The sequence below is a fragment of the Numenius arquata genome, chromosome 1 (assembly GCF_964106895.1).
Source record: "Numenius arquata chromosome 1, bNumArq3.hap1.1, whole genome shotgun sequence".
Taxonomy (NCBI): Eukaryota; Metazoa; Chordata; class Aves; order Charadriiformes; family Scolopacidae; genus Numenius; species Numenius arquata.
The window spans coordinates 61,438,476-61,464,189 of NC_133576.1; the positions used below are offsets into that span (position 1 = coordinate 61,438,476).

Genomic DNA, 25,714 nt, shown 5'->3' on the forward strand with positions numbered 1-25,714 from the left:
CAGCACTGTGATGTGAAACATGATTTTTACTCCTTTCTAGAAATACCTCGCCCTCCTGGAATGATTCCCCTGAGTTCTACCTCCTTGCAGACACCAACTAAGTACAAGAATATTACTGAAACTCAAATTGCCCCGGAGTGGCAAGCAGCTGCAAGGGTTGGCTTACTTATTGCATGTGCCCCATTCTCCTCTCCATTCACAGTGGCTTCTCCGTTCTTTGGTGTGTTCTGCTGGGAAACAGCAGTCGTCGTTGCTCCCGCTGTTGCTGCCGTTGCTGCCGCTGCCGCCGCTGCACTGGCTTGTTGCTGAGCTAGTTTCTCTCTGAATGCTTGCTGCCGGGTCTGTACAACATCAGGCATCACTGCGTCTATCAGAGACAGTGATTCTATTGGCCTGCCGTCAAATACTGTACCATCCTGCAGGGAAAATGAGCAGAAGTGAAACTGCAAGTTTAGGATCTTCACCACTGAGGTTGGCAAAGAGGTAATGACATAAAGAAACAAAACTAGGTTGTGTGAAGATACTGCACTTTGACTTAACCAACAGCACCACATCAGTACAGACTCTCTCTCTGACCCATGATGGTGGTACTCATGTTCTGTTCGGTGAATAAGTCATCTATTGGAATTTTATAGAAAATTCAGGCATACAAACTCTTTACAGATGCCAAAAAAATAGGCTGTGGGAAAAAAAAAAGTCTGATCACAGAAAGTTTCTCTTTGTTTTGGATTTGGAAAAAAAGAGTCATGGCTAAAGCCACAACAAAGGCAAATAGACTTTGGTTGAATTGTTTGTCTTCCTGCACTTGCAGGGGCATAGGAATGGAAGCAGCTGATGAATAATGAACCTCAGCCAAAACAAGATGTATGTACAAATTCAGTGGTTTCTTACACGGCGTTCATCAGCCCAGCATCACCAATTGTAGCTGATTATACAGGACTGCTTTACCATTATTTTTCCTTTATTCCACTAGTTTTATTCCTAATAGTTACGGCTTTCATTTTGATTTCTGTAAATTTGGCTTCAGGTTTAAAAATCAATTAAGTTAACCAGTCCTTTAAGGACTGTTTTCTAAGACTTAATACAGACTCAGGTCAACAACTGCTTTATCTAATTAGCTTTCCTTCACTTTCACTTTCCTATTATCTTAAATATAGGAAAAAGGTTTTAGTAGCCTCCATAAAGTGCCATTTTACTGATCTTTTGCAAACTCCCTTTAATTCTTTGAAATAATCAAGACCCAGCAGTGAAATATTTGTGTTTGAGGAACAAGACTAGGATATGGATAGATAAAGTAGCTGGAAAACAGTATAATTTTCAATAGATAATAATTAATAAAGAAATATAGTCGTTTGGCTGACTAGTATGCTTCTGTTGGACTATTCATTGAATTACTGCTTACAATTACAATATTAAGATAATACATATTTGTTTCCTCATGGGGAAGAAAAAGGAGGAAAGAGTCATTAGAGAAGAAAAATATAAGCGCCCTTTCTCCTCAGCATTTTTTATGTAAATGCTTCTACTGACATTTATTTGAATTCTGGCTCAAGTCCTTGCTACACAATGAAAACAATGTTTGCCAATGGATCTTGGCATCTCACATTTTTAACTTTAAAACTGCTCACTGGACTATTTCCATGACTGCCCTTTCACAGATCACAAACAATATTTTAATTTTATACACATTAGTTTATAGACTCACCGATTACTTGCTGCTCTTAAGTAATATGCACACATAGAGAAGCATGTATGGAGTCATTATTGGCGGTCAGCCATCAGAATGGCCTTTGCTTTGCTGTAATGTACTTATAAGTATGTATTTGAACAGAATCAAACCATGATGAGAGCAACATAAATCTTAATGGTGGCAATATGCATATTTTTGGATTATTCTCTCAACTGAGGCCAATTCTGAAGCTGGATGCACAGTTGTCATATGACCTGAACCAATAGGTGCTGTTCAAGGCTGGAAGTTTCTAACTGTGTAGATCCAATTTCAGGCACAGGGCAAAATGTTAAGTAGCAGCAAATTGGGAGAGATTCCTAACAGTGGTTTGTTATTACAACTGCATCAAAGTGCAGCTTGGCATGAATGTCAAATGTCATTGCCCCAATTAAAAAATAACATATATATAACTCTTAAACACGGTATCGGGTCATAAAAAGAAAATCACACACAATGTTAGTGATAAAACCAAATGAGTATCCAAACTACACATTGCAAACAACATAATCTTTTATCTATTTTATATTCCTTTGTTCTCACCCATGCTGTTCACATGCTACATTCAGCTATAGAGGAAAAAGCAATAACTTTTTATGCATTAATATTTATTACAGAGCTCTGTCAATTACGAATATCTATGGTAAATATTTTGTAATGCAGTACTTGCTTATCTGTCATGCTTCATTCCCTCTCGAAGCATCATGCCTTTAAGGCTGGCAGGGCAAAAATGCTGGCTTTTCCCACATCCCCTCTTTGTTTTCCCTGGCAGTTCAAGGAGAACAGAGACACTTTTGTGGCTGCTCATGCAATCCCCACAGACAACCCGTGCCTCAGCCAGGGTCACAATTTACACACAACCATTTCACCATGTACAGGCGAAGAGGATGCCTGGTCTTACATGATCTGAGGCAAAGTCACTGAAATCAGAGAGAATCTCTCCAGTGACCTCCATGGATTTTTGATCAGGTTTCTCAAGGCTTGCAAGCAGTGCTGCCTGCTAGCAGGTGTCAGGGAGTGAAGTTTTAACCTACACTGCAGGCTTTTCCTGCCAAATTCTGCTTGTGACCTTGAAAACGCACGACTGTAAACACAGATGCATTTTCTTGTCTGCTGCAAGAATCTGTGCACCCTGGATTCATTGACTGGCGTAGCGGAAACACCATAAAATCCATTTAAACAGTGCAAAGGCGGCCTCGATGCCACAGCTAAAAAGTGAAATACGTTTCTACCTCACAGCTTTTCAGCTCTCTGCTGGGGGTGGGGCACAGTATGAGGAACAAAAAATAAACCAGATCAAGAGAAAGTTGATTGCTTGCATCTCCGTCTGGGCTGTTGGGACGCATCGCTTTGCAAGCCCTAGCGTGCCGGTCAGCGGTGGTGGCGATGGTGGCTGGGGGTACTTACTTCGTTGATGCTGATCTCAGCCTCCACATACTGGAGCCCCTTCTGGAGGATGGAGATGAGTGCGGCAGGTGGCACTAGTGTTCCGTTGATGTTGGACTGGCTGATGTGGCTCTCGATACCGAAGGTGAAGGCCGAGTGGGAGAAACCTGAGAGCAGGAAAAGGAAGCCATGACATGAAATCTAAACGCACCAGCCAGATACACCTTCACGGTCTAAAAATAATACTGCTCCGAGATCTGAGAGATGCTGCCGCGTAAGCAGAAGGACAGGGGCTGGCTGCACGGAGCCAGGGAGGTTAACCAGAGCCATCCTGACCACCCTGCCACGGTCTGTCCCCTGCCCCTGCACATATAGGGGAAGCCGTACAGAAATGGAAAATGCACACAGAGAAAAATAACCAGAGAACTGTACTAACTGAAACCAAAACCAAACACATAAAAAAATATCAACTGCCACAAGGGCAAGTCCAGCTAAAAAGAAGGCGCCTCAAATCTTCATTTCCCTTGCTGCATTTTAGTGTGGGTGTTTTCCAAAGACAAATACTTAAATCCCTAGAAGTTGTATAAAATCAAGCCGTAGATGCAGCTGACACAGGGGAGCCATTCCCTTATACCAGCGAGGAGATTTCAAATCCTCTGCTCATTTATTGCTGAGTACAATATGACGTGCAGAACATTGCCATTAAAACGTGAAACAACAGAAAGGCTGCTCCCGAAAGCCTATGTTTTGAAAGTGAACAGTAATAGGAAAAGTAATTAATTGGGATCTGCCAAACAGCAGACAACAAGCCAGTGCAGCGGCCTATCCTTTAACCAAAGGCTTTCTCTGCCCCATCTCATTTTTGTAATTGTCCTAGAAATAAAGGGTAATGAAGGTGACAGCACTGAAAATTAAAGAATTTTGCTGGACGCATTTTAAAGGAAGAGCCGTGCCTTAAATGCTGGCTGAAGCTGCTTAAAACTGTTGCTGGGTACGAAGGCGAGCGCTGCAGAGTGACTGTACGTAGGGGCAGATGCGGGAGGGGGAAGGGGGAACAGGATGTAGATATAACTGTAGGAACCCATTTATCACCACACTGTCTCCAGAGCATTAATCTAACATTAAAAGCCTTGGGGAAACCACCCATGCACCGTCTCAAACAGGAAGAGCCCTTGCAGTCTCCACCGACTAGACAAGAAAGAAGAAAAAAAAAAAAAAACAGAAGAAAAAGAAAGTAGCTCTCAAATGAAAATACTTCCGTTAAATATAGCTGTGCCTCTTCCCCTTGTCAACAGCAGTTTCATTTATAGTTTTGTCCGTTAAGGGATTTCCCCCATATCACTGCAATGTCCAATTGTGTGTGGGCTGGAGGATGGGATTTTGGGCTCGCTCCACAATAATGCTTTCTCTCTCTCACTCAAATTGTTTTCAAGATCCTTTTTGCAGCTAGCTCAATTATGATCATAGATAGATAGCAAAAACAAGCTGAGAAACAGAATGCCTCCCACACTTGAAACCAAGGTATGTATTTCTCTGCGATTCTCTCCCCCTACACATTTTATTTTCCCACTGTTTTTCTCCTCTTCCTGGTGACAGTCTCTATCATCTCCTCTCCTGACCCTACCTTCCTTTCATGGCACTACCCCAGTTTTGGGGGATGCTTGGGATGCTTTGGATACTTTTTAGCAAGTGGAGGTCCACCTATGAGCAGAATTATGTAGGATTAGAAGGCATAAAAATAAAGCTCCGCAAAACCCACCTGAAAAACTGCAGTATCATTTATCTAATCCCTGGGTCCACCTCTTATCCTGTATTGCTCTTTATGTCCTAGCCTAGTTTATGAGCTGCTGGACCTCCTGCTGCATCTAAAATAGGCTGTTAAGATCTGCAGGGCAGTGTTTTTCTCCTGTTATTAGGTTCGTCAGACATCTAAGCACATTACTGGGCACCACAATGAGGAAGAACTCAAGCACTGAGCATACACAGCCTGTGTCCGAGAGACCTAGGGTTTGATCACTGAACACTGAAATCTCTGTGTATATATAAATACATGGCATGCAACTAACCAGAATTAGAGAGTCAGATCCCACTCAACTTATGTTTATATATATTTAAATTAATCAACAACAACAACAATTACAAAACCTTCTTGAAAAGGAATGGACTTTAAAATGTATGATGGATAAGATAAATCAGCAAATCTACTTAAGAATGGAGAAAAATGAGATAATCAAGCTGTTGTCCAGAAGCACTGAACTTGACTGCTAAAAAAGCCAGCAGCTAGTTTGTGAGTCAGCAGCTCAGAAACCTGTAACATGGTCTCTGATTCAATCAAAGGGTGGATGGCATAAAAATGGTGACCAACAAACATCAACAGAAAATGTGAAAAAGTGGAAAATCACTACTGTGGGCCTACAGTAGGCTTAATTTTAACTATGACTTTGTACCTCTCGGTATTGCATTTGGTATCTTGCAGACTTTTTAGTTCACTGCTGGCATATACCAAGCCCCATCTTTGCCAGCAGATAACTGTGGCACACAGCTCACCTCTTTGTCCAGTACTGAGTTGCCACATCCCCAGAGAGCAACACATCTCACGTGGCTGCACATGAGAGAAGGAACTTCTCAGCACAAAACCCAGTTGTGTTATTGCAATGAATCTTGTTATTTTACTGACGCTAAGAAACTATCACCTAAACACCTGTTACATGAGGAATCACAAAACTCCCGGCTACGCTGTCACTGAAGAGCAATGTCACTCACATGTCTCCAGCAGTTATGACAAACTTTCCTAAAATCTTACCTGGTAAGATCCAAATACTGAAAATCAATGGAGCAAAACTACGTAAGCGGGTGCTGCTGGACACAGTGTTCTTCACGCCTCTTGGAAAAATTCTCCCATACAATTGTAATTAAAAGAAAAACAAACACAACAGAAACAACTCAACCAGACCACTGACCGATAGCTAATTACCTCCCAATTTCTTGTACTACTGTAGCATTTATTTAAGACTCATATGAAAGTAGACTGGTTTTAAGAGTAACACACACAGTTAACAAAATCCTGAATGAAGCTGTATCCATGTCAGGTTTCTGATAACACTGAAAAATCACTTGAGCTTTGCTTTTATAGATACCAGATGTCATCAGTTCTCTTTGGGGCTCTGCGTGTTAGTACACTGAGTTATATAGCAATGTTGCAGCTCTACAGTTCAGTCTTACAAAAAGGTGATTTCCATTAAACAAAGGCAAGTTTTTTAAATGCTAGCTTGTGTTACAAATGTTAACTTGGCCATCCTTCTGCAGTTCATGAAACCACACTGGGGAATGCAAAGCCAAGACACGAGCGCCTCATCCCCTCCTCCAGTGACTCTGTACAGGCTGCCAAGGCAGTTGGGGAGCAAGAGCAGGGACAGAAGGTGCTCCGCAAGTGGGGATCTGAAGAAAGGATGCCGTAGGGATGACATGAAATTACAGTAGACCCAAACTCAAAATGCTGTAGTAGCAGTAAAATGAATGAAAGCTGCAAATCTGTGTCCACATGCATATGTCTCATAAATTCTGTCATTTTCGTGACTGTACTAAGCACTCTATAAAACAATAGCTTCTATTCAAATAGCACCAATAAATGAAATGTTAACATAGTAAACCCTTCGAAGGTGGATGCAATGAGACTATGAGCTTTTAAGGTTAAAGACACGAACACAAAGGGCAGAAGGGGAGGCCATGCACTGAACCAGCTTCATATCAGTGAAGTGGATAGTCAGGCACTTGTGCCGTGACATGACCAGTGCCCTAAATGGCACCTTTTGGCAGACTTAAGAGAATGGCTTCCAGGTTTTTTCTACCTCAAAGAAAATGGGAAAACATAAACCATCAGACTATGCGCAATCTATAAATACATTGTCGTACATGAAAAAAAGTATCCAAATGAACAGTGCAGAACTTGGTACAATCACCTTAATGGCAGGTGACCTACCCACTGTGAAACAGTTGATCTTGAAAGATTTCACAGAGCATAAAAGCACAAAGTATCTAATAAATGCAGAAAAAAATTACTTAAACGACACCACCCCACCCTCCAAAAAATTGTTATGTGAGTGTTTTTGACTTGAAAATAGTGAAATTCCTCATTGAGAGATTCCTGCACTTTTTTGTATTGACAGTGATAACAGGTCCTGGTTCTGTGCTGTATCTTTTCCTACACTGAGGTGTCTGTATATACTCTCAGTGGTACATACACAGCCATTTGGGAATTCTTGCCCTAGGCAGTGCCAAAAAATGCATATGTAGGGCTATGTTTTGCAAAATTTCACTGATAGATTTTGCTGTAACTGCAAAAATGGAGATGATCGAGATTTTCTTCCCTTGGCTGCTCCTTTTTCAGTTAAAAATGGCCTCCCCTTAAACAAGATTTGTCATCGATCTTAAAATGATCTTAAAAAGTGTTATTTAATGAACATAATGCTGCTCTTTGTGTGCTTGTTTGATCTGCAGGCTACGTAGTTTCAATTGTTTTTAATATGCCTTTCAAATGCAGGTGTAGGAAAGGGCACTGGGCAGCCACGTAGCCTAGGCAATGCCTTGTCTTCTCCTGAGATGTCTCACCTCTTCTGGGAGTGAAGGATTCTTCCTTTGAGGCACACAACCGGGGTGCTGCCAAGTATTCCCCGCGCTAGCTCATCTGGCAATCACAGCTCCAGCTAACTGACATTCACTAAGTGCTCCTTTCATTTTCCGATCTCTTTAGCACCGTAAAAAGCAGTCTTGTTTAAAGTGCAATCTTAAATTGTAACAGCTACAGCACCTACTGCTGCGTTTGTACAGGTGGAGGGAATGTCAAAAAGGGGTATGTGGAAGCAATGACTTCTGAAGTGTTTCAGTCTTCACTGGTTATGTAGGAGTTACCTCGGGGATACCTTGATTAGCAACAGTTAACTGATCTATTGAACACTGTGCAAGTTTTCTGTCTGTGCTAACTGGACTTAGTTTTCCCTGTTAAATTTAACTAGCATACTGTTCAAGTATTTTTTTAAAAATCAGATTTCTCTAAGTTATTTGCAAATTATTCAGTTTAATTATTCATACTACATGATTTTTCACTGAAACATTTGTTATTGTAGAATGAAACAGGGAATAAAGAATTATGAACATCAAATTGCCTTTCACACACATCTCAGGTGTCTTTATGATGAACAGCCTCTACGTCAATGCTGAGTACAAGTAACAACCCATTCGTACAAATCTTTGTGTAGCTAATGCCCAGTGTGGCCCTCTGCCCTGGAAAATAGTGGGATTACATACAGAGGTCTGTGTCATTTCCTTAAATAAATTTTCCTATTTCTTTAACTCAAGCAGTCAAGATTGAGGTTTTTGAATCCAGGGATCTTACGTTCAATTTCCAGAAACCACTAAATTAGTGATGTTATTACTTCAATAGAAAGACAGAAAAAAAATAATAACAAGGAGGCATAAACTATCTGATAACCCCTTCGTTTTTTTCTGTAACAATTTAACCATCTCCAGGTCGAAAGAATCAACATTTCTTATTTCATTGATTTCTCCTACATGGTGTTGTCTGCCTTTTTGGAAATTCCCAATACCAGCTCTTCCAATCCTCATCTCTGAAGTAACACACTGTTCTCTTCGAAAGTATTTGGCAGGTACAGGATACAAAAATGAATAAGGTTTTAGAAATGATTAAAACTTCTGACTCAGTAGAACCAACCTGCAACTGCTATAATGGGATCCACTGGCAATCTCAAGCTTTCTGGCTGCACCAGTGCCTGTTTTCTTGAGGTAGTCTTATACCTGGCACTACTGCTGAGACTTTGACCAATGTAAAATTCACGCATGAAGGAAGGCACGTAAGAGCTGACTGCAGCTGTACAGGCTGCGGGGACAAAAAGATGGTTGTGAGGGGGTAAAGGAAAGTCTTCTTTGTGACCATAAATGAGCATACGGGCAAAAATTCTGGGAGATTTAGACACATCAAGTAGAAACGTTCCACAGTGTAATGAGTCAAAAGAAAATCACACACAGGAGGAAAAGATGTCTCCACACAGCTTTACCATGTTACCAAACCCAAGTAACTCCAAAGCTGCCCGCCCAGCTGCTTGCCACAGAAACCAGATGCAGCCAGTGGAAAAACATCTTCTCAAGTTTGACGTCTTGGTCTTGGGAGTGCCCTCCAAACAGAAAGGCAAGAAGGGAAGAGTGGTGCAACGTGGTAATCTGAAATAAATTAGAGCCCCATCACTGCAGTTTTAAAGAAATACCAGTAAAGAGCAGTGAATTACAACCATTAACAAAATAATTTCCTCCAAATACTAATGATGTTACTACGTTAAGACTTTTGTAGGTCTAGATTTACCAGTGTAGAGAAGCAAGGGACACGTATCACTAATTTGAATGCAATTTCTGTCTGCAAAACCAGAAGTACACACTGTAACTTAGACCAACTGTATTTTCTTAATCCTGGGCCTAACATGCTAATCTAGTTCCTGAGATAAATGACATCATTTCTTGCCCATTGCCCAAGAGAATACAATGATGTTCTTCACTGTACTTGACTGCAGCTGCCATTTTAGAATATAGTATTTCCCCCTGTATATGATGCACTGAGTGAGAATTGAAAATGTAACATGGATTCCAATCCTTGTTTCTCCTTACATTTCTGTCTAAATGTAATTATGTATCCACAAAAATATGGACATAAAACCCTAGTGTTTATATGCAGAGGCTTCACAAAAAGCACACTGGTTTCTCTGAAATAGGTTCAGTTGCAGTTAATAAGAGTCTGGTGCTTCAAGCCACTGCTAAGATTCTACAAACAGTTAAAAAAATAGGTGGGCAAAAATCCTCCACCACATCTTGTTTATTATTCACAGCAGACTGAGATGATTCTTCTAGCTGAGCTTTTTCTTTCTCAGTAATACATCCTAGAGTGCCTCTCTGGTTTTGGCAGTGTCTGCTTATTTTTGAAGACTTACCTTTGCAATTACATAAAGGGCTTAACAAGGACACACATTAGCAATTTAAAATAGAGAACTGCAGTTGAAATATATTTTTAGAAAAATCAGCTGAACAACAGGGCTTGTACATTTGTTTCAAGATTAGGATTGCTGAACGATTAAAATTATTTCCAGAACTCTGGGAAATGCGTCCTGTGTTACAAGCTCTTTCACAGTCCCTGAGAAATATAAAGAAAGGATTCCTAGCTGTAGCTTGTGTCAGCTGCCAAAATTACAGTGTGCCTGGTTACCCGAAGTTTTGTAGAAGTGATTATTCACTAATATTAAATGTTACACCCTTTTTCTTGGATATCTGACCTGTTCACCTTCTGCCAAGAATTCAGAGTAAATGTCTGCTACCCAAAATTATTTTATTATGTGCCAAAGAATTTTTTGGCAGGCTTTTTTTCTTTTTCATGCAGGAAAATATGTTGGAAAAGATTAATACAACTTGGAAATGATCTTTTGATGAGCAGTACTTGGCACTCACTGTTTAAGCCTTTCTGAAGGCTGCAAATTAACAAAAAGAGAAATACGATACAGACAGAAAACAGAACACGAGCAATGGAAAGAGGAACTTAACAAAAAATCTTTTGAAAACCAGGTCTGAAATAATCCCCTTTTTCACTCACTCTGTGTAAATTAGACTGACAATTGCAAATAAATGTCAACACAGATCAAGCAATTTAATGTAAATACGGGCAAGGTTTGAAATAACTTAAAAAGGCCACAACAAGAAAAAAAAATATATTTTTCTTCTAAATTAATGGGATGCTGTTCTCTTTTAGCCCTGTCTGTGGAACCAGACATCCAAAGAGACATGCATTGTTTTACGGATCACATTTATAGAAGAGACTTTCACAGACATACATACTTCACATTTTTTTCCCGTAAGCCATGTTCTTCTATCAGTTCTAATATACACCTATAAGCGGTGGCAAATAGGACACCACAGCTGAGCACTCAGGAACTTCAACACCAGGATGGTTTCTGCCAATGGTGATTACAAACGGAGTCCTAATAGAGCTACGCTGTTTAGGTGTGAGGAGGGGTGATTTGTAGCTGCCGTTGCTGTGCAGGCAGAAAGTCCCCAGCCTGCAGGTTATTAGCAAAACTTGCAAAACTGCAAGATACAGCTTTTTTCACCGGGCCTGGAGAATCATAAGGAAAAGCAGTAAATTGTGTAGCACTTCACTGGTTTTACTAGCAAAGCCATCTTGACCTACAGATATCTGCCTTCCATTCAACATCCTATTTTCTTAATACCCCAATAATATTGCGTTTACGCAAGCTTTAAGAAACAGGACATGAAGTGATCAGAATCAAAATCCGTGCTATGAAATAAATTTGCAAAGGTGTAATTGTATATGTTTGTGTAGCTTAAAAATCACTGTGTTTGCTCAGTGTCTGAGATCCAACACTGTATAGCAACTTTCAGGCCAAAGAAAAATTAGAATAGCCAAGTTTAGAAAACTGTGAAGAGACCTAAAAGGAAATACCAAGTAAGCAGGGTTTAGCAAATGGCAAAAGAACAAGAAACTCAGTGTATTTTTTATTCCTTCACAGGAATTTACAAAATTCTGCACCAAGTATTGCTTTTCTTACACGGCATTTATATTGTTGTTGTTATGCAACAGGCGCAAAAAACATGGAGAAAGAGGTTTTCAAAAGGACTTCTTGAACTAGCAAAACCATTCAAAACTATTGTTTATACATACGTATATAAAGTAGATATCTGGTCACAAAACTCTAAGTCTGTGAATATAAATGTACATAAAAATGGCCCTCATACAGCTTATTATATTCTTTTTAAAATATAACCACAACAAAGTATGACAAAACATGTAACTTCTGTAGCTGTAAAGATATTTTTTCCTCTCCGTTGCAGAATTTGGATTTTTGGAAGCCGACCATCAAGTACTGCTAGTAGGGATTCACTGCTCTACAAAAAAAAAAAAAAGTGCACAATGTGGTTTTGACTCACACATTGGTTCACACGATACAGAGGTGCTGTCAGCTCAGAAACCAATTTGCTTATCTTTAAAGGAAGTTGGGAAAAGTATTTACCTTTAACCTATCAGCTTCATCCTTCCCAAGATCTATAGCGTTGATAAGTTTTAAAAAAATGGTTTTGAAACTGCAGCCTGATAAAATTTGTTGTCTTCTAATGCTAACGTAGTATTTGCAAAGAGACTAAATGATTACTAGCAGAGCAAGAAACTGTGGATAATAATACAGTTCTTATTTGAGAAGTAGATTTGTCTTTTCATCAGTCATCCATCCTCCAACTATGAAGTATAATTTCAAATTAAGAGTCAGTTTCATTGCATCTGAAATCATACAGTCACTTCCTCCCTCTCTTAAAACAAATAGAGAAAGTAGGGGAGAGATTAAAAAAAAAGAGCAGCAGTTCATTAAAATCTCTCATAAACCCTTTTGATAGAACACTCTTATTTTTACTACATACATATTATGCTGGGGGGAGTTATATGTATTATATTATATGCAATATATATAGTTACAGATGGTTTCTCATTAGATAGGAATGTCCCTTCCGGGATGACTTTGAGGAAACACTTTTATTTAAAGCAAACCCATTTTTGTCAAATTTCTCAAGCACTCTTATCCAAGAATCACTATAACACATATTCCACTCCTAAAACAACACCGTGGCTTTTATTTATCTCAAATAAGTCATGAAAGGTCACAAATGTTGGTTCTATATTCAACTTCCAGTATATCAGAGATTTGGATCATAAGCTTAAGCCATTTTATTTTGAGTAGGCTGCCCCTATAGAGGATAACACATCATATAAAGAGGGCTGCATGCTCACAAATCAGATCTGTGCTAAACCTTGAGAATTAGAAGTGGACGTTGTATTGCTCCAAAGCCTAGCCACTGTACAGTTGAAAAGGTGAAAGAAACCCTGTTTTCAGTCTTAACACCAGTTCCTGAATACTATAGTTAGCATCTTGTTCCTACCACATTTAGATATATATATTCACCTATAAAATCACAAATAGTACTTTGAAATAATAATTAAAAAAAAGTAAAGTAGTGTCCCAGCACACTTGTAATAGACTTTCCTCAGAGGACTTCAATACACTTTAGGACCAAAAACTTTCACCACCTGCTGTGAGGTACAATACGTAGTATTAACCTCACTTTCAAACAGGAATATTGAGGCACAGAAATGTTAAAGCCAGGTTTAAACACCCAGTTTTTATGTATTTCCTTAAAAAGTGTATTGTTTTATTTATTTAGTAATACCTGTTCAGCACCCAGTTACACTAACACAGAAGTGCCTGTGCAAATAGATGCTAAGCAAGTACACAAGCGTCTTTATATCAATATGTGCAGCTCAGTTTCATCTATGAACTACTGTTACTCTACACCGCAGGCAGACTACATGAGGCCCAAGAGCCAGTGAAAACACGTACGTAGACACAAATAATGCAGCCATAGATTGTTACTGAAACAACACTAAAACGTGTGCTTTATCTTTGGCTGGCAGGATGTAATTTCAAGGATGCATTTTTCCCTCAGCAAACAAAAGGTCTCCATCCTTACTATTAGAGCACAGCTATGTACACAGCTTCAAGAGCATTCCAGTGACTACCGTGTTCAACAGCACCTTTATGTGTACGTTCCTTAAAAGATCTTTTGAGTCTCCCCAGTTTTCAGCAGGAGGCTGGAGTAGTTGAATGTGAGCCAGCAATGTGCCCTTGCAGCAAGGAAAGACAACAGCGTCCTGTGCCGTTCTACGAAAAGTGTTACCAGTAGGTCAATGGAGAGAATCCTTCCTCTCTACTCAGCCCTGGTGAGACACAACCTGAGGACTCTGTCCAGTTCTGGGCTTCCCAGTAAAAGAGAGAGAGACACATACTGGAGTGAGTGAGTCCATTGAAAAGACCATGAAGATGATCACTGGACTGGAGCACCTGGCACACAAGGAGAGGCTGAAAAAGCTGAGACTGCTCAGCTTGGGGAACAGAAGGCTCACGGGGGACCTTATCCATGTGCATAAGTACCTGAGGGGGGTGCAAAGAGGATGGAGCCAGGCTCTTCTCAGTGGTGCCCAGTGACGGGATCAGAGGGAAATGGGCACAAACTGAAATACACATTAATTCCACTGAAACAAAATAAAAAATTTCTTTAATGTGAAGGTGATCAAGTATTGGAACAGGCTGTCCAGGGAGGTTGTGGACTCTCCATCCTCGAAGATATTCAAAACCCGACTGGACATAGCCCTGAGCAACCTGCTGCAGCTGACCCTGCTTTGAGCTGGGCCGTTGGGCTAGATGATTTCCAAAGGTCCCTGCCAACCTGAACTATTCTCTGGTTCTGTCATCTCCTGAGCTATCATCCAGTCTGAACTCTCCTATGATCCTACTGAGCCAGATTGGAAAAAAAAACATAAAAAAACAAAAGAAAAATCATTATCCACTGACTCTACTATCAGTAAACATCATTGGTTTTACTGTCACACTGGACAAGTGCTTTAATTGACTAAGTGCTTCATTCTTCTAATTAATTATTCCTCAAGGTGTAGATTTTAGTAGTTTAAGCAAAATTCATGCACTGTACATTCCCCTTCTACGTAGCAGCAGCCTTCCTACGCAAAGGAAGCGGTTAGCTTTGAAGCAAATTTAGCTGACCTATATATGCCAATATTTTATGCTATGCTTAATCTAAATTATTTTCAACATGCACTTTTCTCATCCGTGACTCAGGAACTCTGTGCGAATACACAGTTGTTCAAAATTCTCTAAATGCACCTCACATGCAGAAAAAATACGGACTTCAGAGAATAATTATATAGGCTTATGTAAGTAAAGACTGTTGTATAAGGCACAAATTCAAAAGAACAGAATATTGATCCTCAGTCATTCTCTATTGCCTGAGAACTTACCCAAGCAAATTGCAGTATTTACATTTTGTATAAAATTTCTCTGTTAAAAAAGAGAATAAGATTGGATACCAAAAAGAAATTCTTTACTTTGAGGATGGTGAGACACTGGAACAGGTTGCCCAGAGAAGTTGTGGATGCCCCATCCCTGGAAGTGTTCAAGACCAGGTTGGATGGGGCTTTATGCAACCTGCTCTAGTGGGAGGTGTCCCTGCCCATGGCAGGGGGGTTGGAACTCAATGATCTTTAAGGTCCCTTCCAACCCGAACCATTCTATGATTCTATGATAAACAAGATATTTTCCTTCAAAATTTTTTGCTTCTTTTTAAAAAAAAAAGTAAATAGCATTGGAAAAATTGTAAACTACTACTATTCCAACTACTAATGTCTAGCTGGACAACATCACAATGATGAAATCCCAGAAGCTTCAGAATATCCATACTTTGGATTCTCTCATAATTTCCAAAGGCAGAGTAAGAGTAAAATGCCCTGGATGTAGTTAACAGGAAAGGCCCGTGTTCCATGTTTGCACATGCCTAACTTTACAAAGGATTTTGTGCTGTGATTCACAGAAACTCCTCATGCTGTATATGCCCTTGAGCCTATGCTTAAAAGCTGAGAGAACATCTTATCCTTTAGGAAAACAATGAAAATTTGACAACTATAAACCAAACAGACCAATGTGCTGCTGTCATCCTGAATCTACAGATGGAAAACAACTACATTATTAGCTGCCTTAATTTGTACGGTTGGGAAGAAAACATCACAATTTTAAAGCATAATGGTAAATTGTCCCAAGTTAGCAGCTAAACATTTCATTGACATCTTTTTAGCAAAAGCATCCAGCTAGTGTTTTTATTGTCTTGGACGTGGTATGGATTGTACACTGAGGAATAGTTTATCAAGTGTATGTCATAAAACATGGAAAAATTAAAACTGAACAGTAAAAGTATGAGCAAAAATGGAAACTGTTACACAACCTTAACTCTAACGAGTCATTGCCAGACATCCACTACAATAAACGCTCTACTAGAGAGCAGCATAAGCTGCAGACAGCTGGGGAGCTGATTTTCAGATAAGGATTCTATACTGCAACACGCATGTAAGTACTGGAAAAGGAATACAATTAAATCGATCAATGCATCAAAAATACCAAATCTGAAAAAGCTTTAATAACAGAATTGACACATTGGGCTGGGTAAGGAAGGTAATTTATTGTAGTATTTGGATCTATAACAGGATTTGTCGCTCAGAACAGATGGCAGCACATTTTAGATTAAAAGGCATGTGAGAGATTTGATTTCCCTTGGTTTTGTCATCCCCTCCTCACCCCTTTTCAGTTTTCCTTGGAATCCTTATTACTCCCATTGCATTCTACTGCTTTGACCATCATTACAAAAGACAAATAATTATTTGTTTCTCTTTTAGGCAGACAAAGCAGAACAGGAAAACTCTATACTCCGAATTCTACATGGTTTTGTAGAAAAGGTTCTTCACACTGAAGAAAACCGACAGAAGGACTATGTCAGCAGTGAAGATGGCTGTTAGCAAAATTATGTTTCTCAGGAGTTTGAAGAGGTGCAAACCTGAACCAACGTAATTTGGATGCTAGAACTGTGGCTTCTTTGATATAGCTTGTTTCACTGTTGTCAATGCACCTGCTTTTTTAGGATAACTACGTCCACCACAGGAGTATTTTGTATGCTCCTGTCTCCACACTGGTGGACTCATAGTACAGACATAACCTAAGCCTGATTTTAGTAACTGAGGCCAGCCTTTTAACTTAAAGGTAGTCTTTCAATCAAGACACCTAAAAATAAATGTAACCTGACTTTTAAAAGTTTGACTCTGAGATAAACAATACTTGGAAGTACTCAGCACTTTTAAGAATTGGGCCACTTGAAACTGTGCACCAAAAAGTTCATATTCAAAAAGGAGCAAACTGAGCATCGCAGGACTTAACTTCTGGATAGGAAGCAACAATCTTAAACTGAAATTAAATACTCCATTTCTTTATTCCTCAAGAAGGGGGACACTCATGGTCCTACAGTGGAAGTGACACCACCTAGTCACCTTAGTGGTGGAATTCCTATGCCATCAACCCATGGAGCCTAAATGGAACTCATGCCTGACTGCTTTGTTTTTCTGGGCATAGAAAAGCCCTGAGACAGTCACCTATGTGAAGAGGCAATTATTTACTTACTTATTTTAACACAGCTAAGCAATTAGAGCCTTAACTTCTCCAAGTCTTGTCTTGTGCTGGAGGGATTTAAGTGTACTGCCCCTGGACCAGGCATCTTCTCCAGCAGCAGGCAACTCAAAGCAGTCTCCCTGGCTGCATTTTTTTCTGTTAAAACCCCATGATCAGCCAGTATAACTCAGAGTGCCACAATTTACCACTCACTTAATTCCATCTGCAAATGTACTTGAGAATCATTTTATATTTCCTTCCAGGTAACTGATAAAGCTATTGAGCAGTATCATGCCAAGAACAGATTCCTGTGAGTTCCCACTAGAAGCAACCTGTGAGATGAATATTCCCCAACTCTAATCACTTTTCAGGATGTTTCCGTTAGTCCATTTTTAATCCATTTGGTAACCCTGGATTAGACTGATTTTACACACTGTTCTTTCACTTTGTTTTTAACCACAGTGTCAACAAGGCTAAGTAAATGTCATAAAGTAGTCTAAGTGTATTATTGTCAGCACGGTTATCTTTGTCAACTTCATTTGTGATCTTGGAAAAAGCAGTACCAAGTTTGTTTGACAAGACCTATTATCCATAAAAACTTGCTGGCTGGCATTAGGCATGCTGTCATCTCTTCATTTTTTGTTGGAGGTATCTAGTTTCAAACTTCCAATGACTTTGCTTGACCTATAGTTACCTGGATCATCTTGTTTAACCTTTAAAAATTCTGGCACAACATTTGCTTTTTCCAGTTCACTGGAACTCCCCTTGGTATGCCAAGATTTGTTAAAAAGCAACAATAATGGTTTAGACAGTTCAACTCTCCTGTGCAAGTTTTCTAGTCTGACATAGAATTAAGGAGGAAATAAAATTACTGAATTTCACTTCTAACTTCAATTTTAGATGAGCTGTATTTCTACTAAAATGACCTGCCAGCATTTTCATAATGAAGTGTAAAGCACCCATCAGTATCTTTGCTATAATGTTTCAAATAATCTCAAGTGCTTCTGTGCCTTACAGTTGCAAAATATGTGAAATATTATAGGGACAGTTTGCTTTTTACATAGTTGTTCTGCCCTATATATTTCCTTTTGTCATTTCTCTCTTCCTCCCACCATTTGCCTACATTTTATGGGAAAGTCTCAAGTTTTACAGGATAAGATTAAAGGGCAGATACCTGAAAAAAAATTTGAACTTTTGTACAGTCTTATAAGCAACCTTTATGGCTGTGTTTGATCTAATTTTTAGAAGCTTTGGGTTCAGCTAATGTTAATAAATAAACAATGTAATAACTCTGTTTTCGGCAAACTCCTTCAACTGTAGGGATTTGAACTTAAACACTAGCCCTCTAAATTTGGCATGCATTATTTCTGAAGCTATTGATTAAACATTGTTCATCTGCTGTTGCAACTTATGGCATTTATACTAGCAGGTGAAAAGGCAAGATGCTGTATAACAGTTTGTCTTATTACTCTACCTGAAAACACAGATACAAAAAGTTCTTTGGAAAAAACAATGACAGTGTGAACAAAGATTCAAACTGAATATAAGAAGCTTTTTAAAATACTGTCAGGTATATCTACTAAATCATCTAGATTTCAATATGCTCGGTTTGAAGTGTATTTGACTATTTCTTCAAATATTTAACCTCAACTTCTACTCTCCTATATGGGTAAAATACAACAGAAACAGTGGAAATAAAATGTTTTTGTGAATGCCTTTAGTATGTGTGGATTAAGTAAGAAAAACGTTTGGCCCTTTACATAAGAAGATAAGAGCAGTACAAGTTGCAATTAATATCAAAATTTGTATGTGAAGTTTCTCCCTAAAACGGAAAAAGTGATTGCGTGCTTGTGGGAGAGGGGTTACCTAAAAGAACTTTTTCCTGACATTTGGCTGATACCACCATTCTTGATTGACTTTGTAAAGCCTCTTTCTGAATCATTACACAACAATAACCCACCTACAGATCTATCAAGAAGAATAAAAAAGGCTGGTTTTCTTTTTCCACATCAGGAAAAGTTACTGTATTAATAAACTGTTATGTAGAATCTCCTACAATACAAATATAACAACGTAAAACAATTTCAGCACTCTTCGGGCTTCCATTATGTCCAACTGTGCGCTGCTCTAATGTTCAAAAGCCCTTTCCAGTGTGGTACCCAACAGCTTATTTTTAAATATAAACTTTGTCTGGATGAAATTTTAATTTTGTTAGCCCCTATCTTTCTTTCATATAACCGCATGCCAGAACTAGACTATTTTTTTTATAACCTCCGTTATTAGAGAGAAGAATACATTGTGAGAAAACAGCTACTAACACAGGTCACAGCTGGACTCTCAAAGAGCTGCTTTAAAAGACCAAACCCTGAAAAAGTATTATAAATCTTCTCAATTTCAGTGGACATTCCTTGCATAGGGATTTGGTTTCCTGGGATTAAAATAGTCTTGGAAATAGAAGAAACAAGTCAAAATAACATATCTAATGAATGCTAATTATAACGACCAACAGAAGCAGGATAACCCAGTACCTTCTACCTGCTGGGATTTTGGTCCCCTGTCCAAGATATCTCTCAAGCCTGGAGGGCTTATTCTAAAACTCTGACAGTAAGACATGTATTTTTCACAGAACTTTTTTGTTATTGTTTCAGTATATGAAACAACAAATATTTTTAGGTAATTTTACTTTTAACAACTCAGATCATAGGCCCAGTACCAAGTAAACTGGGATCCTGGCTATAAATCCTTTGTCAATGTTTCTCACGTCCCCTATCACCTCTGCACTAAAGGAACATTTTCCATGAGTGAAGAGAACTTCTACTACTTGCAGTCAAAGAGTGGAATCGACTACAAAAACAAAATAGACCTAAATTTAGGTTTCAATTTCAATGGTTTTTTTTGTTTTTTTTTTTAAGGAAAGAAGCTTTCCTTCTAAAAGGAAAAAGCCCCGTAAAGACATTATTTTCCGATATGAAAACATACAGGTGGAAGTGATACTAAGACAGAGCCACTTGTGCAGCTTAGTTTACATACATAATTACCCTAATGAAACTAAAACTTCAAATGCTTGCACCCAAATTTCCATCTACAGCCAATATAAAAGCAATTTAGAGAATCCCTCTTTACTTAATAAGTATCTGACAGAACTATTTCAAGTAGTTAAGGAAAAAGATACAAAACCCACGTGCTTTGTGCCTGTGCTGCCAAAAAATTACTTTGGCTGAGATGATATAACTCTACAAAATCATTTTTTAACATAATGTTATTTATTTCCTTTTTTTTGCCTCACTGCAATGTTTAATTTGTACCTGCGTATGTTTGCACTTTTGTTATGCTCAAGACCATGATTTCAAAGAAACATGGGTTTGTGTGAGAAATATCAGTCTGAGTTTATGAGTATGAAACACTCAACACAACATTCCTAAAGCAACACCGTGCAAAAAGCCGTTTTTCCCGTTGCATCTATAACCTGAAGTTGTGAGGAAAGACAGGAAATTTACCTGATTCCTGGAGATAGCGATACACCAAGAAATTCACTTCGTCACTGGTTATGCTCATCTTAGCCCAACCTCACTATGATGAGGTTTACGAGAAGTGTGATCCACGCTCTGTTCAAAGGGAAACAAAAGAACAGGTTTTGTTTTATCTTGATTTAGTATGTAATTTGTTATCAAAATAGAGGTGCGAATTGTTAAGATATCTAAAGACCTTATGTAGTTATTAGAGCTGTTATGTCCTAATGTCAGTAACCCATTAAATGTTGTGGATCAAGTTTTCAAGCTGTACCATACCTTTTATTATAATTAACGAGCAGTATTTAACATATATGAGAGAGTCAGAGGGAGCATTTTAAAACTTGGAAGCCTTTGCAAATGTCAACTCTTTTAATTCTGTGGCTTTACTACAGGTTTTTCAGACACTCCTTTTTACTGTGTGAGCATTTTCTTTTCAGAACTGCTGGCAATTACAGTCTCATCTAACACACCAAATCGTAACCTTTTTGCAGCCCCAAATTTGTAATCTAGTTTTCTGTCCAGTAGTTCATCCCCTGAAAAGACAAATTCTTTCCTTACAAAACCATGTTACTCAGAGAACTTAAATAAATTTCCCATAAAATAGAAACAAATCAAAATTTAAGATGAGATTACAAATTTTATACTGGGGTGTGTGGGGAGAGAGAGAAACACAAATAGAGAACACCGTATACCTTGTGCCAATAAGGAATACAAATATCTTGGCATTATATAAAGCTACAATGTTAAAATGTCTCTGCTGATGAATGGTGAGCAAGAATTAAACTTCAATTATTCACTTAAGTAATCATAACCTTTAGGATGACAGTTTTACATTACTATTTTGGGCATATACTCTGATAATACAAACATTGGTTTTTGGATGATAAATTTGTTTGGAACATTTTCCATTAAATCCTGATGATTCATTTCTGTTTGGGAATCTGACTTAAGTAGTTTGGTTTGAAAAGCTGTAAGTACTTCTCAGACATAAGCTTTGTCAGCCACACCATACCTACAACTAATCATGTAAAGATTTGGACGCTGAAGCGCACACTACACGCTTGTCGCATATTACAAATGAAAGACCGTAGGCGTGTGCCGTTTGTTTCAATTTCCCGTATGTCTCTTCTTGGCAAGCGGAAAGGTCTTTGTTCATCGAAAACCTCTTCAGTAATTCCTGTTGCCTAAAGTAGCACCTGCTACTGCAGGCAATGCTGATCGACTACAAGTTTCCCCTGCTGATGATTTAAACCAGCAGGTCACTCATGACTGTAACAGATGTCCCTGCATATTTATGTAAATGGAGGTCTTTCAAACCCCGGTAAGCCTTTTATTCTCCTGGGCTGCTATATTTCATCAATGGCTCGGATGTGGGTTTTCCATAAGAAACCATAGCTTGCTAATTTGGGAGACATCTTCCTCAAGTATTCCAGTCTTTATTGTTACGTTTTCACTTCATGGAGAACAAGAAGAAACAAAATATTGAAAATTGTGGAGTCTTGGTGGGAAAAATTTCATCCACTTTGGAAAGGATGATCACTTTCTGCTGAGATCCTGGATGAGGACAACACCAGCTGTATCCAACATCCAGTTCTGTCACGTACGTGTCACATGCCACGTATCACCCTGGGAAGTCGTTTTCTCCTCAATCCCTCATCTGTAAAATGGGCTCAAATTTCTCTGCCACAGGGTCAGGAGACTGGAAGCACTGGTAGCCGTAAGGGCTTTAGTTACCAAGGCTGGCAACTGCAAGCAGTGAAAGCACTACTTTCCATATAACTTTATATGTCCTTCTTCCAGATAAACAGACTTGTTTATGAATAATTAATAAATCCCTGTGCCCCTTTTTGCACAATCATCACCATACAATGAAGAACAAGACAGACATTCACAGCAACAGTTAAGGCCATTTTCATCCCCGTCTGAGTACTTAAAATAAACCCATATCGCTGCTATGGCCATGATAACAATAAATCAACAAACTTTGATAGCTGTGGGTTTAAAAAAAACACCCGACATAACATTTCTAAAAGCATTTTAAAAATAGCAGTTTCGGTATTTGGTGGTAGGAAAGTTGGTAAAGATGAAACCTCTTACAAAAATTCAGTTTCAGCAATGACGTACTTTGTGGTAAAATGAACTTTATTAAAATCAAGAAACTACAAATACTGTTTCTGGATGCATCCTGCTAATTTAAGACAACATCATATTTCCCACATACAGAGGGTTGCTTTGGGGAAGGGAAGGGAAGGGAAGGGAAGGGAAGGGAAGGGAAGGGAAGGGAAGGGAAGGGAAGGGAAGGGAAGGGAAGGGAAGGGAAGGGAAGGGAAGGGAAGGGAAGGGAAGGGAAGGGAAGGGAAGGGAAGGGAAGGGAAGGGAAGGGAAGGGAAGGGAAGGGAAGGGAAGGGAAGGGAAGGGAAGGGAAGGGAAGGGAAGGGAAGGGAAGGGAAGGGAAGGGAAGGGAGGAGTGTTGGGTTTTGTTTGTTTTTTCTAAAGAAGACTTTTCTTAAATGAATTAAAACCAGAGAAAATCAGTCTGACTGCAAAATAAATAGTCTGACAGCCCCAGAAAAACCTCCCCAGCAGCTACCTTTGTATCAGAATCCCAAGCACACCGAGTGGCTGGATTTACAATGCATTTTCCCTGAAGTCAGTCAACAGGAATTACTTTGACATATGTGTCGGATCATATCTTTATACACATTGTTACCATGACATAAATAACCAGATGATCCCCACTCATACATTTAAGGTTTCTTCCCTCCCACAGATGCCAGTGCAGCAATCAGATACACAACTGTAAAGCTTTCACCCATCCAAAACGATACACAGGTCTTGGCTTTGACCCAGAGAAATCTATTCATTAGAAATTTGGCTGAGCTATGAAAGACCATACTCAATTTCATTAATGCTCTTTTTGATTTCCTTCTTCTCCACAGATAAACACCTCAAACAAAAGAGGTTACAGAAGACATGGTGAGGAGGAGAGGAAAGTACTTATCTTTTGTGTATCTCCAAGTCTGATTCATAAAGAACAACTAGCCTCCCCCTCAATATAATTTATTTTAATGTAGAAATGCAAACTTCTGTAGAAAATCATGGAAAACTTTTAGTTAGCATTGTGATAGATTTATTTCTGCTAATTGATGGTCTCCTTTTGTTACTGGAGATTGGTATTACCTAGATTAATAGTTTTTAAAAAGAAATAAATTATAGCTTACGAACAATACTGATGTGCCTTTGGATACATTTCACATCTAAACCAGCAATAACATCTTAATTCTTCACAATGTCAAGAGGATTTACCAAAAGCATTCAAACATGTGATTGAGCTTTCTTTACTTGCAACACTTTTTCCTGTCCCAAATTACACATAACAGAAAGTTTTATTTACTTTGATCTCGCCTTAAGAATTCGGGTTGTGATCCTGCAGATATTTGAGAATGTCCAAACATGTGAGCAAAGCCCACTAAGACTTCCCAGAGTATAACGGATCCCAAACATTCAACCCTCTCCTGGTGGATGGGTTGCCAAGACCATGCAAAATTAAATTTAACACTTTTTTTAAATAAACATTTGTCTCTCGGTTCTGCTGGGATAGGTTGGCAGAAATGATTCCCATACAGAGGTAGAAAGCTGGATTATTAGCTCAGATATGCTACCGTTGTGCTTGTAGGGCTGCTTGGCTTTTGCTGAAGTAAGTCGTTCAGCTGGAGTTGAGCTGGCTCCAGCAAAGCTAACCCTGCAGCACACTCCTCTGTGCTCTGGGCAACTAGGGTAGCTTATTTCCTGGAGTACACCACTGGACCAGATTTGGCTCTGTGCACCGACATACCACGGTTCTCAAATTAAACCTTCCTGAAGCACTGGGAATCTTGCTAATGGGCCACGCAAGTAGCTCTGGAGAAGGCAGCCTCTCGCCTACCTATGGTTCAGCACAGCGCTACTCAGGTCGACCAAGAACAGTTTATTTAACATGCCATCCCCTTACTCAAGGATTGTTCTTCGCTCTTATTTCAGCTGATTTTAGCACTGTTGCCATAAATAAGGGAGATCTGGCCGAAGAATCAAGGGAAAATAACTTTTCCAACTTTGAAATAGCATCTAAAGACACAACTCCTCCGCCTCTCTTCTAAATCATGCTCACAGGGTCCTCCAGGGCTGTGTCCTGACCTCCGGGCTAACCCCGTGGCAGGGGATGGTCGAGGCTATTTCAGGAAAAGAGTTTACATTTGCTACTTGAAGAAGCATTGCCATCCACAGGGACTGGGAGTTACCGGTCCAATCTTCCCCTCAGGAAGGCAGAAACAGGCCAGACATTTGGGGAAAGCACCTAAACTAAAACCTAAACCTGAAACCTAAATAGGAAGCCCAGCACTTCCCATTTCTGCATCCTGCTGACAGAAATTCATCAGCTGGCTAGGCTGGCCCTCGGTCTTACCCCCTGAAGAAATTTGCAGGCTCCGCTCTGCTTTACCTGAGTGCTGAGCAGTTGTCAGCTTTTTGGAAGTACTTTTTGGGAGTCACTATTGTTGAATAAACACCCTCCCCTCAAAAACTAACCCCAAACCCACAAATTTTCATTTATCTCCTGGAGGGGTTGCGTTATTTACCTACCTATATGACAAGGCTAGGCCAAAATGTCTGTTCCCAACCAAAGATTTAATGACAAGAAGATTATTAGAATGATGGGAGGGAAAGAGAAACTGTAGATTTGTTTTGGGGGAAAAAAAAAGGCAAAAATGGAAGGTTTCATAAAAATGAAAACATTCCAGAAAGTTCAAATAGTTAATGTTATCAAATTGATGCCTTGCCACATGGAACCAGAGGTCACGTACTTGTGCTCCCATTTTCTCGTCCAAGATGGCTCCAAGCATCAAGCCATGTCTCTCAGGACCCACTACAGTCTCCCCAACTCGGAGGAGAGAATATGAACACCAGAACTAAAATAGACTTGAGGAAGGCACTGTGACAGC

At 39.3% G+C, this 25,714-nt stretch overlaps 1 protein-coding gene across 2 annotated transcripts in view; it reads right to left on the reverse strand.

Moving 5' to 3' along the window:
- TBL1X (transducin beta like 1 X-linked) overlaps positions 1 to 25,714 on the reverse strand; it is a 201,419-nt gene that overhangs the window by 32,208 nt on the left and 143,497 nt on the right. For both annotated transcript variants that reach the window (XM_074147899.1, XM_074147980.1), the window contains 3 exons: positions 20,724 to 20,831; positions 3,134 to 3,279; positions 167 to 416 (listed from right to left, as the gene is read on the reverse strand). In XM_074147899.1, coding sequence (XP_074004000.1) covers positions 167 to 416; positions 3,134 to 3,279; positions 20,724 to 20,781 — 454 coding nt within the window. In that variant the 5' untranslated portion in view covers positions 20,782 to 20,831. The remainder of the gene's footprint in view (positions 1 to 166; positions 417 to 3,133; positions 3,280 to 20,723; positions 20,832 to 25,714) is intronic.